This window comes from Pleurodeles waltl, chromosome 3_2 (genome assembly GCF_031143425.1).
Source record: "Pleurodeles waltl isolate 20211129_DDA chromosome 3_2, aPleWal1.hap1.20221129, whole genome shotgun sequence".
NCBI lineage: Eukaryota > Metazoa > Chordata > Amphibia > Caudata > Salamandridae > Pleurodeles > Pleurodeles waltl.
The window spans coordinates 175549547-175563952 of record NC_090441.1 but is presented as its reverse complement, the minus strand read 5'-3'; the positions used below and the strand labels follow the sequence as shown (position 1 = coordinate 175563952).

The window sequence follows — 14406 nt, the reverse complement described above, 5'->3', positions numbered from 1 at the left end:
ATCCCCCCCCCCCCCCCACTGAGTCATTACTAAGCGCTCGGGACATGATCTGTTAATATTATTCAAATTTCTAAGCAGTTGTGAACCCCCAGAAGAGGCTTCGCGGACCCACAAGGGTCCCCGGACCACAGGTTGGGAACCACTGCTCTAGGTCATTGTTCTTACTATTCTTCTTGCAATGGATCTTTTTTGGATACTTGAAAGGTAAAGGAATAGTTAGTCCAATTTCATAGTTCTGTCAACAGTGTCACCCATTTGGGCACACATTAAGGACCAAAAAACGATAGATACATTCAAAAGCTTTATTAAATATGAAGGGCCATACTAATAGAAATTAATCTCAAAACCACGCTATACAAGTACAAAATCAGCACAGATGAGTAAAAATTTCAAATGAGGTTAAATCACATAAGCATAAGGCATACAAACATTTCAGTTGAGGCAATACACAAGATAGGAAACAGGATTTGAAGACCCATGTACAAGCTTTGCTCTTCCTGTCTAAGCATGCATAACCCTACTTTAAGCTAGTTAGACCTAAGCTATCCTACTAAAATAGGAAACCCTGATTAGTTTGTGGGAAACAGGAAAGTGTCAGCATAGCAGAAACATCTGTAGGAGTTCTGTAAGAGAGGTGTTGAATAGAATAGAGCCACACAAAGGGAACAAGGGTAAAGGGGTCTGAAACTCTTAGTCTTAAGGATATCTTCTCTCAACTAACACTCAACAGTGTGACTACCAATCAAACCTACAGGACCTTCAAGAAATCCACGTCATCCTCACCAGTAGTTTTCCATCCCCTTACATTGAATTTAGCAACTCCCCTTAGGTCTCTCATCCCACAGTCTGAACATCAGCACGAGCTTGGATGTCTCCTGCACCTGATACATGAACAGGAGTCTTTTCTTCTTAATTCGTTAGCACTTCTCATCCTTGCCAAAGTGGCCTCCCTGGTCTAACTATCTCTAATACACAAACTGCCTTAGAGTTAGTGAAAGATCACACATACGCGCCTGCAAAGAAAAGAACATTGCAGTGCAAACAAAATTCTACGTTGAAGTTTACATAGGTGAACCTAGATGCTTGAGGTCCTTTGGTTAGGCTAAGTTAACGAACCATTTAATGCACATTCAGAATACATGATTATAAATGCATCTCACAATTCTAAAGTGAAGGCAGCAGTTATAAATGAACATGAATACATATATCTCTCAATAAAGCAATATAACTCAAAATACATAGGTGTAAATATGAATGAGAATTACAATTTGGCAGGGTAAGGATCAAACATTAGAACACACACATATCAATCTCTAGTTCTCTATCGTGAATGCACCTTCAGTCATACAGTTTGAATTGTACATTTGTACATTAGCAATGTTAAAACACAGGCCCTCATTACGAGTTTGGTGGGCGGCGGAGACCACCTGCCAAACTCGTACCGCAACCTGACCGCCAGTGCAGCCAGAACACTGCCGGCCCTATTACAAGTTCACCGCAGGGCCGGCGGGCGTAAACAGCATTTCTGCCCACTGGACAGGGCCTTATCATTAATCGAGCTGGCGACAATGTGGAGGTGCAGTGGGTGCAGCATCACCCATCGCACTTTCCGCTGCCTGTAATTCAGGCAGTGGAAAGAGCGACAGGCTGTTCATGGGGGCCCAGGCACACCCTTTCTGCCAGCCTTTGCATGGCGGGACTACCGCCATGCAAAGTCTGGCAGAAAGGGGACTCGTAATCCCCAGGGCAGTGCTGCAAGCAGCGCTGCCCTGGCAGATTGAGACCATGGAACCACCAGGCTGTTGGCTGGTGGCAGCCTGGTGGTGTCGGCAGTCCAACCGTGGCGGCTCCACCACGGTCATAATGGATGCCGGGCCGCTACTTTGGCGGCGGTCTGACCTCCACCGTGGGCTCTGAGCTCTGGCAGGCTCATGACCGCCAGGGTCATAATGAGGCCCTCAATCAATGTATGCTGTTGATTACAGACTCAAGTTACTTCCCTGACGTATGAAGGTACAGCCAAAAATGATATTGTACCACCTGCGTCTCCATCCTCCAGATTGCAGTGGGTGCAGGGCTTCTCAGGGAAAGTAGGCCGTTGGCTCCCTCCTTTCCTAAATTATAACACAGTTGCACTGAAGTGAGTGCCGTTTCGGAAGGATGAACATGAAAAACAAAGAGAAGCTCTTGGTAAAAAGAATGACTCTCCTAAAAAGTATGAGCGAGTATGTGACGTGTTTTTTGTGGCATTTGCTGCCTGTTTTTGCCTGAACAAATGCTTCCTGCTTCAATATCCAGACCCAAGTCCAGGATGGGCGGATCCTGCAGGTGAATGTGGATGATTGTGGATAGATGGATGAATGGGTGAGTGACTAGTTGATGGATAATGGAAGAATGGCCAGAATGTAGGATAGCCTTGTGCCACTAACATGACTGCAAACATCCGTGCATTTATTGGCTTGCTCTTTCATTCATGCATGAGCCCCCTTATCCATTTTCCATTCACATTCACTCACATTATTAATCCACTGATTTAACCCTCACACTGTCATTCGCACATTCATACAATGCCACACACTAACTTGCCCATCAGTTACCCAGCACGCTTACTAATAAAAAGCCAGATCTTTTCGCTTTACTACATTTTGTCTCAGTTCCTCTCTACATTGCTGGAGTGATTGTAACAATGTCCATCATGTGTAAGATGTGTTTCTCGTTCGTTCCCATAATACTTCCCGCACTGCCACTGTAAGAAAAAGGCTAAATAAATTAACCTTCATCCACTAGATCATGTTCCCATCTCGAACCAACCTCTCCTGGGCTGGGAGTGCCAGCCTTGTTCACACACCATGGAAGATCATGTCACATCTGAGGACGCATTTTTCATCCTTCGCAGGAATCAAATGCTCAATGAGGTTGAATTTCAGCAACACCCACACAATTTAGACACCATGACCAATATGGCCACAAAAGAGAAACTCCAATTAGGAAAATAATTTAAAGATTTATTACAACCACAAGCTCAAATTTTTCAAGACGGTGCGCAAAACCAAGTTATAAAGATGCATAAGCAACCAGGGTTGCCCAAGGTCTTGAAAAAGATTTAGGCGAACTATCATTAATAGAACTAAGCATTCAAGTAGAATAATATCAATGTCAATAAGTATATCTGAGACACTGATATTATTGCCACTTAGAGTTTACAATCATTAGTCAATTCAAATTTAGCAGAGTCAATAATCTTTGACTGGGGACAGGTCAACCCTGCAGCTAACCAAATCATGGAAATATGTGGGGAGGAACACATGCGGGCAAAATACAAAAAGCACAAAAAGGACAATAAATATTTGGAAAAAGATAATCTTGAACTGCAGAACACTAACTAAGTTTGGCAAAATATAAGTAAAAAGATGAAGTGTCAGCTTATTAGAAGCTCAAACACAGGTCTTCTGAAGGGGCAAAATAAAAGGATCACTAAGTCTAAAAAGGGCATTTCAGGGGTAAGGGCAAATGGCAGACAGGAAAACACCTCTCCAAGGGAATCAGCATACAGGGAATCTTCATCAGCAAGACATCAAAATCAGCCAGGCATCTGCAAGCATCTTGGTCTGCATATGACTGCCCAGGAAATTTCTACAGACTGACCAAAGTTCAAATGTCCATTGATATTTCAAATTACACAAATCAATTTGATTCACCAAAGGTTTCAGTTTACATTACGCTAAATAAGCATCAACCAATGAGAAATAATAGGAAGACTCCAAACTGAAACAAACACATCTCTTCCCAAGTCTGTCATGGGAACATCTCCTTTCCGTGTGACTCCAAACAGGTTTGAAACAAATGTACACAATCTCAGTCCAGGTTCCTGCACTTGTTCTATCCTCAAGGACAAAGAATGCATTTTTCCACTTTTGAACAGTGGGTCTATTACAAAAGGACTTTGCTTCTCATGGGAATGAAATCTGAAAGAAATCTTCACATTATGAAAAAGTTATTCAACACTTTTACATGACTGCAAAATGCGAGGTCTACAGGCCTAACTATTCTGACACAAGGAAAAATATAAAATGCATTTAATTAATGTTTTAGTAAAACAGATACAATATGCAAACTTTTAAATTAATTATTAATGATATTTCATGAATATGAGTAAAACATTTCATTTCAAACGAAAAAGCACGCCTTTTCAAACTTATTAATCTTTCATTAATCACAATAAATTAAGTATCATTTCTATATACACTGTTAATCTAGAGATGGCCTGGGTGGAGTTCGCCGAGTTCTGCTATGTGGAACTCTGTGAAGTGCCAAAAAACTCCGCCTCACTACGTGGAGTTCTGCGACCAGCGGAGTTCGAGTAAGTTGCATTGTTCGCGCTGATTTTCACTGCCAGGAGTTTCTCCTGTGCTGTAAAATCAGTGCAAATAGCATCATGCAGAGCGTCGGAGGGCGCTAACTTCTTTCTGCTGCACAAGTAGATTTCCTACACGAGCCGCAGCTGCCTCAATGCAAGCGGCAGCTTTCTCATTGTGAGGGGTCACGCCCTACCGCGACCTCTCACATTCAGAAATCTTGCTCGCCAACTTAGCCATTTCTCTCACAAATGCTCGCCAACTTAACTCTGGTGCATGAGGAAAAAAACTCTGCTCCACGTCACTTTTCAGAGTTTTTGGGAACTCTGCGCAGAGCAGGGAATACTCCATGAACTCCGCCAGCAGAGTGGAATTCTTCGCCCACCCCTAGTCTAGAGTCTAAATTATATTTTAACATCAGTTTTATCCCTCATACGTGATTTGATTCAAAAGGGACCTCAGTCAGCTTTGAAATACAAGCAATTGCATGTTTAAAATACATGTCAGTGCAGCTTGCTACGTTAGTTTTCCTCTCTTTACTGTCAAGAACTTAAACTTGTCACATCTCAATGACTTCTGTGACACGAGGGACAGTACTAAAATTTAAGCTCTCTCACATCAATGCTGAGGATTGTTCCCAGAACCAGATCCTCCCTTTAGAGAAGTTCCTGTGTGCCAGTTTGGAGGTGTTAAGGACAGATGTCTCTATGGAGGTGCATGGTCATATAATCATGGAACTGCATTTAGCTGGTCTGATGCATTTATGTAGAACAGGTTCCGTGGCCTCATCAACTTTCAGCTTGTGCCTTATTCGCAAAGGGCTTTGGTGCCTCCACTGCACACAGGATCCATAGTTCACTTGTAGCATCCCAGTGCTTTCCTTATGCTTCCTGAGAAACTATATGTTGTGTAGCCCTCGGGGAGCTGTAATTTGTTTCTGAGTCCTAAAAATTAATTGTGACTGTTACATCTTTTGAAAAGCCAGGATACCATCATTCATGGGTAAAGAGAGCCTATGATGTGCAGGAGCTTTCTGAACTCCTGAATATTTGTTAGGGGCTGGCATCAATAGATGAACTTCACAGCACAGGGCCCCAAACATCTGGCTAACCAATATAGGGATTGTTTATTTTGTAGCAAGTCATCAAACCTATACGTTGGGTATCATGCAGCACAGACATCCTCCTTTCTTAGTCAATCGATCCTATAATGTCCTAACGCCAACATAATTGATTCATCCTCAGCCAAGAAACTGATCAGTAAAAAGATGGAGGAGATCCAGGCACAGGTCAACAGTGGGAAGGAATTGGAAGGGAACTACCTTACACACCTGCTCACTGACTCAAAGATGACCATCCAAGAAGCATATGGCATCTTGACAGAGCTGCTACAAGCCGGCGTTGATACGGTAGGTGGCGCTTCCTTCTGGTCACAAAAACAGGATATGGACATAGAAGTCAGACTGGGGTGCCCATATACATATATTAGAATGGAAAATATCTTGCAATTCTGGTTAAATCTATTAAATGCAAAAGTGCATGGTATATTTCAGCTAATGGAATACTTTAAACATTTTCAGGTGCAATTGCTAAATAAATTAAATGTATTTTTAATGGGTGCACCACAGAACATGTAGTCCAAATAGTGACACTATCCAAAGCTGAGGACCTGTGAAAAAGGAAACAGTGTTGCAAAGTCATGCGAACTGCAAGGACGAGTGGTGGCTGAAGGGTGCACCACTTTCATGGTAAATTGCAATGACGTGTATCCACGTTTTTTTCAGCTCACAAAGCATTAAGTAATTAACTTTGACCATTGAACCCTGGGAGCTGTCCATGAGGGAAAGCTGGATCCTGTGGAGTGTCAGCTGCCAGTATCATGAGAAGTAGAAAGCAGCCCATGCACTGCTGCCTACTCCACCCAGTATCCATATCTATCCCAGTGTACCAGAATGTATGGCTGAAGGGCAGGTATAGATGCTGGCACTTGGAGAAGCAAATGCAGAATGGAGGTCTGCTCTCCCTTCCAGGCATCCAGTTCTGCATTAGCAGAGGTTCTCAAGACTTCACTAAATTAACAAATGATTGAATCCTGTCTCATGATTAGTGCTGAGACAGAACTGCTGTGACTTTCTGGACAGGCGCTCTTTGTTCCAGATTGATGCCTAATATGTACTATTTCAATGTTGCACTCTTACCACTCGTATTGCTCTGTGCCCACCCTTGCTCTACTATGTCTCTTCCATCCCTGCTCCTGCTAAGCGCATACAACCAACACTTGCTGTCACCACCACACACTCTGACACTGCATAAATTCCTGATTTTTGGGCATTGCTCAGTCTCAGTAATTTTCGCATTCCTTTTCTGCTCCAGTGTATTGGTCCCCTCCACTGTTCATCGTCTCTCCCGTCCCCCACTGCCTGACTGGAAGTACACTGTCCCTGTGTCTCTTGCACCATTTAAATTCATTAGATGCCCTGATACACTTGCCTCGCCCAGTTTGTTTCCCACTACACTGGTGTGCTTCACACTCCACATTGCGATGTACACCATTATATACCATAATAGTCATACACTCTGCCTTCCTGGTGGAACCAGCACTAAGGGCCTGAATATGACCTTGGCCGAGGGGTTTACTCCGTCGCAAATGTGACGGATATCACATCTGCCGTATTACAAGTTCCATAGGATATAATGGAACTTGTAATACAGCAGGCGGGATATCTGTCACATTTGGGATGGAGTAAACCCCTCCGCCAAGGTCGTAATCAGGCCCTAAGTCTGTGATTGAGGCACTAAAGTGACCAATGAGAAGGTTTAGCCACAACATCAAAAAAATAATTGTACCATTCAGTAGAACACCTGAATATTCCGGCTAGTTAAGACACACACAAGCGTTAACACAATCTTACAGAATGATTACCCGATGTAAGGGTTATTTACGGTCTTTGAACTGTGCTCCAGTAGCACTGCAGGAGCCAGGTTATGAAGCAACCTCCTTTATAGCCCTAGCTTTGCAGATAGGCTCTAGATCTGAACCATGCTTACCCCCTGCCTCCCTTATAGTCCTTGCTTCTTGAGACATCAGATAACCTTTTTATTTAGTAGTTATGGGAATAAACCATAAACCCTGGTATCAGAGTTTATTGCCAATTTGTTTCATATATAGCTCATGTCTTTAAGGACATTGCATCAGTCCATCGAACGATCAGAGTCTAGGGTAACCAATGCCAACACAATTTAATTTAATTGCCAACCTTAAGATGGGTGGGGGTTGTTAATGATCGAATGTAGGTCAGAGACTAGTCCTATAATCTTGATGCTGGCTGCTGGTAGATTGGTTCATTCAGAACCAGTGGAGAAAAGCAACAAATGGGTGCAAGCTGAGGGTATCCCAAGTGAAGGGACGTAATTCCCCTGCAGTAATATTTATTTTACAGTCTATTCTTACCTCCACTCTAAACTGCCTTTCCTTTGGATTCACTCTGTGCTTCAATTACCTTTCTCTAATCTCTTTTCTGTTGGATAAATAACAAATGTTTATCTCTTTTCTCTCTTTAAAACTTCCTCATTTTATTTCCTTGTGACTATTTGCAATCCTGCTATAAATGACATAGCAATCTGTTCACTCCAACTCTAATAAAACTGAGCTTCTTTACTCAACTCAAACCTCTCTTCATGATCTTTATTTTGCTCCATTCTGTTCCCTTGCCCTGTGTTTTCCCCTTTCCACAGTCTATGATGGTTTTGAGATGATTCACGTACTGGATGGAAATGCTTACATTGTTTATATGCACTGGGATTCACTCTCGACAGTGTGTTCTAAAATTAGTTACCTTGTCTGTGTCTTCAAAGAAAGGACCCAATCCTCTGCTTATAAGTCTTGGATGTGCCTGAAAGCAAGCAGTCCAACCACAAATGGCAGACCACATCCCATCTGAATGGGAACAAAAGAACCCCAATCTCTGATCTGGGTTTCATGGGGAATCATCACTGAGTTGGTGATGTCTCAGAATGTCATTGTGACAATATAATCAAATCTCATGTCCTCAACATAGTTTAGAATTTATAACTGTATTGGAGTTAATAATTGAAAATCTACACCCAATGGGATGATATTTTTGTAAATAATATTTAGGGTACAATGTTTGTCAGGCAGTAGTTTTGTATAGGAGATTGTGACAAACATCCCAGTGAGCTTTAACCCGTATTTGCTTAGCTATCTCTGGGCCCACATCTGGGCATGGTGACCCCACTAAGTGTTGTCTCAAATGGATGGCAAGGTAGTGATGTATGGAAATGCCTGGTCTAATGCAAACCACTGGAAGTTACTTTCAGTGCACTACATTCCAGTTTTATTTTGGGTGGTACTTCCATATTAACTCATCTGTGCCATTTTAAGTGACCAAGAGTGTGCAAATCGCCCTTGGTGCTGCAATAATTTGACTCGTACTGCTTGCTGATGCTTCTTTTAATCAAAATCAGACAACTTCAGATATGTTTCAGCCTCTATGGGCCTCTAAAGTGAATGGAAAGGATGGACAAGTGGCCTGGCATTTCTGCTTATTTGGCGGGCCGCAACTAATGTGCATATATGGCTGGTCCTGGTCTGAAATTGAGCAGTGAGCAAGAAAACAATGGATTGATTGCGGCTCAGACTAATTACGTATGTCTGATATTAATTCAATTGTCCCATTCATCAAAATAGTTCTCAGTGAATTACCTCAGTTTGGATAGAAGATCCAGATGTGGGTTGCATAGCTGTTTATACTTTGGGATGCAAGAGCCCTCACTGAGGAGTCCAGACAATTGAAACATTTCTGGTGTTGCATGCCCCCTACCTGGGGTCTGAGCTGGACTGTTTCATGTGGGGCCCAGAACAAAACCCTGGTGGTAGAAAATGTGGCCAGAACAGCTTACCAATAGTAAGTTACTTAAGACATTACATGCATCACTTGGTTTTTCTCATTCACTGCTCATGTCTAACCTGCTCTTTTGTTTCTTACTCCAAGGTTTGGTCACTTAGATTAACGTTTCTACATCCTTGTAGCCTCCCAACCTAAATATTATATTGTCCTCAGTCTTTAATTCTGCAATTTGCCTAGTATTGAACTCTCACCTGCTTCCATCCATTGAATGTCATTCCCCTTCATATCATCTCAACAGTTGCTACCTATCCATTGTATTTAAGTGTTCTTATAGCTTCAGCCCTATCGTTCTTGTCTTGTTAGAATTCATACTCCACATCCCAACCGTGTTGGTCACTTCACGTGCTTCGCATTGTAAATCCTTTTTCTGTTCTTTTTCCATTCTCACCACAAGTCTCTGGAATAATCACTGTTTCAATATATGCTATGCTCAGAGCTTCTTTTCTGTACCCTTCTAAAGGATAATCATCTGCCATCGTCTCAATATTTTCCAGCCATTTTGCTGTAATAGGTTTAATTCTTTTTATTAAGTATACGGCTTGTATAGTCCATGCACTGCATTTGAATAAAGCGTTGATTAACTAAATACTTGCACTTACAACTATCTTGCTAACTCCACATCCCTGGTGTCGCGACTCCTTCATGAAGCTTAATTTCTGTGCTAGCGATCTAAAAAAACTTTTATGGGGTGAAATGCCAGCTCCTACACCTGGCCTCAAATGTGTCAATGGACCTCACTCATTCCCTACAACACTGACCCCTATACACTTCAATCAATCAATCAACCAATCATCAATCAAAAAGGAGTTATAAAGCTCATGGCTACTCCAAGAATTTCCTGGCGCTAAACAGACTAGAACTCGACCCAGGCAGGAGCTGACCTAGTAATAGGCAGATTGAAACATCCAAGTATTAAGATTACGTCTGAAGGCCGATTCGTCCTTCATGGCGCGAAGGTCCAAAGGAAGAGACCACGGATAAGTCTAATTAATGCGACCTGTTTCCATTGGTCCACAGCCATATTGATGTGTTCAGTGGTCTCGACCAGGGTAGTTTACTTACTACAATGCAGACAGAAACCCAACTGGGATGGGTGCAAAAACTGGCCCTCTTCCAGGAAATTAGACTGTCCATTAATAATCTTCTCCAGTAATTGAAAAAAGCAGGCAGTAAGGAGATAGGCCTGAAATTGCACAAAATTGATTTATCAGCCAAAGGTTTTTTTCAATAGCGGTATCAATGGAGCTTGTTTCCAACAGCTTGGAACAATTGCAGATTGAATAGAACCTTTCAGGAGATGATTTAAAATGGGGTTAATGGTATGCAGACAGAATTCGAGGACGACAAGAGTCAGTAGGAGAGCCCGACATATGTGATTTCAGGGCCTGTCCAGACTCCTCCAAGGAAAATTGTGAAGAACTTGCAAAGGGAGCAAGAAGAGATTTAGCTGGGCAGGAGGGCAAATCATCTATCCAACCCGACTCTAGGGCGCTCTCAGGACCTATGGAATAGGAGCTTTCACAATACCAGTTATCTTACTGTCAAAGAAAACCCAAATTGGAAGGGTCATTTAAAGGATGTAATGATAATTTCCAGACTATCTTGAAGATATCGCTGGATTTATTACCTGACTCAGCAATTTGGTTGGCAAAAAAGTTTGCTTGAGTTTTTCTTTTTTTTATTGTTCGAGGATATTTCTTCATAGCCAATGCATGAAGTTCTTCATCTCTGACGCAGTAATTCTTCTTCCAAGATCTTTCCAATTTCCTACAGTGCTTACGCAGGGCTCTAAGATAGTCATCATACCAGGGGGCGGAAGGAAGTCTGCTGCAAGAATTATTAGACCTCTGCTTTTTCACAGGAGTAAGAGTGTTAGCCATATGCAACAACTCGGTGTCAGAATCAATATCCTGACTCATCACAGGAGTGGATTTCTCGACAAATAATAAAATCTCACTTCTTGAGACTTGAGAGCAGTTTCTGTATGGCACGGCTGGCTCACTTCTTCTGCCATATTCCAAGCAAAGTGAATTATACACATGATTGGACCACTCAGTAGGTCTGATTTCGATAATATTCACCAGGCAATTAGATAATATAGGGTCAAGAATATGACCGGCAGAGTGTGTCGGTTGATTAACAAATTAACTTAGATTCCAGACAGCCATGCTATTAAGTAAAGGTTTAGCTTGAGGGTCAAAAGTGTTACCCAGATGTTGATTCAGGTCACCTAGGACTGTACTATTGGTGTATTGAAGGAGATATCTGGACAAACTCTCATCCAGAGAGGAGAGGATCTCCAAGGCCGGCAGCTCAAGGCACCAGCTAAAGATTTAATGACCGATAAGGACAGACAAAACCCCAAGAATTCAAACCCCATAAGCTCAAATGAGACACACTTAAAGCATTTTTTTTAAAACAATAGCAACACCCCCTCCCCCTTTTTTTTTTTTTTTTTTTATTCTATCGTGATGCAGCATATTCTATCCCCCAGGAAACACAAGCGCTCCATTGGGCACCAAGGAGTCAGACAACCATGTCTCTGAAGAAGAGAATATCAAGCTCTTCTTCCAAGAGAAGGTCGGAAATATGCAGGACGTTTTCGTGGAGACAGCATATGTTAATTAACGCATCACAAATACCTATGACGCCCTGTGCTTCTGGGGAGAGAAGATTGCGTGTCAACACCAATCATACCTGGCCCCATAAGCCAGCAAAAGCAGTGAGCCCACAGCTTTGGCAAGGGTTCAGGTGTTAAAGCACACATACCTCAACCTTGTGGTCTTGACTGCAGGGCCCAGAGGGTGGTGGGAGAGTAAGAAATGTGCATGTCAGTAGCATAAAAAAACCAGGCAGCGTGAGTGGCACTGAGCGTGGGCGGAGCGCGTACGGGCATAGGTGGGTTTGCCTTAGGCGCGCCTTTGACACGTCTGTACAACAGATGTACTTATATATTATTTTACCATCCCCGCACGAATGACTAGACCACTGCCTGTAAAGATGGCGGCTCCGTTGGGGGAGACAAGATGGCTCTCAACAGAACTGTAGTTAGCAACACCTGCTTCCAGCAAAGTGTCCCAGTGCAGCCCAAAATATAATCCCCCTCAAAAACACATTAGAAAAATTAGTACAAAGTTAGTCTAAAAACTTCCTTTTAAAACACCATATGTCAGTACGAACTTTATTTGTGACTCATAGCACTTGCTTCTTGCACTTTAATGGAGACTCACTAATTGCCCACAATACTGCTCTTCAATAAAGACTTACTCGTCCCCCACATCACTGACGTGATACACTTCACTGGAGACTTACTGATTTCCCACATCAGTACCTGCATATTGTTTAATTCTGGCTTATTGATCCTGTTGGTCACTGTCTTCAGAAACTTCAGTGGTGTCTCCCTCCTTCCCCACATCACTGGTCTCTTCCACCTCAGTAGATTCACTCGTTCCCCACATCACTGGCCTCGTGACCTCCATCGTAGACACACTTATTCTACACATCTTGCGCTTAAATGGAGACGCCGCCATTTCTGCTTTCACCAGCATCTGTTACGTGTCTGCAGTTACAGTCATTCTGCTTCATTCACATAGTTAGTCTCAATTCTTTGATCAGTAATCCACATTCCTCCCCAAAAGACTGATCTTTCTTGCTTCCTCTGCACAGACTTCCAACACATTGGCTTGGACCCTGTACCATCTCGCGAGGGATCTCGAGCTCCAGAACACCCTCTTCAAGGAGGTGATCAGTGTGGTCCCTGCTGGCCAAATTCCCACCTTGGGAGACTTCACCAAGATGCCACTTCTGAAGGCTGTCATCAAGGAGACACTGCGGTAAGGGGATTCATCAAGTTCACGCTTAGTGGGAATTATTTATTGAGTTAGATCCTACACAAAACAGAATAAACGGTTTCTAGATGCTGTGAGTCAAAAGACTGTACAATTAGAAGATCATGGAGACAAGTCAATAAGCCAGAATTTCAAAGCTTTATGCAAGGACAGCAGGTACTTTTCTTTCATGTATGCAGTGGAAACTCATTTCAGGGTTTGGGTTTTACACATTTTCCAAATGTTTTCTTTTGAGATACAATGTGAGAGTACCCCAAAGCCATTAACCAGAACCAGGATATTAAAGTTGACAAAGGCCTTAAAAGGTAGTCAATTATTATAATTTCGGTGCTAGAAGATTATTGTATTATTTTTTTTTTTATATATATATGTTTATTGAGAAGTACATGTCAATATACAAACTGTGTTAAACAGATAAATCAAATTATGGCCATATATGATAAATATTATGAAATATTAACTTCTCAGATTTCTAAACACAAAAAAAAAACATTATGCATATATCAATAAATAAATGCAATATATGAGATATTTATAAGGCATCTGACTGTGCATTAACTCTTAGAAGTAGACCTATAAAAGAAAATCTGGAAAGAAAGAATTATGCAATATGTATTAAACCATATATTATAGGTTGTTAGAAGATAGTCGAGATAGTAATATCATACAAATCCACACATATAACATTTCAGATGGAGATATTCCTGACAATTCAACAATGTTGCATTGGTGAGCAGTAAGTCCTACTTAAAATAACAGTGTTAATGGGTGAAGTGTCAATTGTCTTAATAATAACAGCATGACTCAAAACAATAATAAAAATGTCTTAATAAAGACAGGAGACAAAGAAGGAGAAAACATTTAAGTGTGAATATTAATAGAATATGTATTAGCTAGAAAGGGTTTCCAAATTTGGATGAAAATCCCAACATTGTCTTGCAATCTGTAAATCAGCTTTTCATATGATGCCACGTTATACATTTCAATAAGCCATTCATCATGCGTAGGACGTTGTGGTGTTCTCCAATGTCGTAATATACAAATTTTTGCTACAGTGAGTGCAATAGCAATCAATCGCCTTATATGGTTTGTTAGATTTGGGAGATCAGTAACATCATGTAATATAACAAATTTTTCTGTTAAAGGAATGGGCACATGTATAGCTCTGTGTAGAGAGGAAGTTATAGAAGACCAGTATTCCGTCAACACTGGATATCGAAATAAAATGTGTAGGATATCACAGTCCTCAGGAGGACACCTCCAACAGGTAGAATGG

At 41.8% G+C, this 14406-nt stretch overlaps 1 protein-coding gene across 2 annotated transcripts in view; it reads left to right on the top strand.

Moving 5' to 3' along the window:
* Nucleotides 1-14406, top strand: part of LOC138286652 (sterol 26-hydroxylase, mitochondrial-like) — a 92603-nt gene that overhangs the window by 31804 nt on the left and 46393 nt on the right. For both annotated transcript variants that reach the window (XM_069227114.1, XM_069227115.1), the window contains exons 5-6: nt 5600-5763; nt 12949-13115. In XM_069227114.1, coding sequence (XP_069083215.1) covers nt 5600-5763; nt 12949-13115 — 331 coding nt within the window. The remainder of the gene's footprint in view (nt 1-5599; nt 5764-12948; nt 13116-14406) is intronic.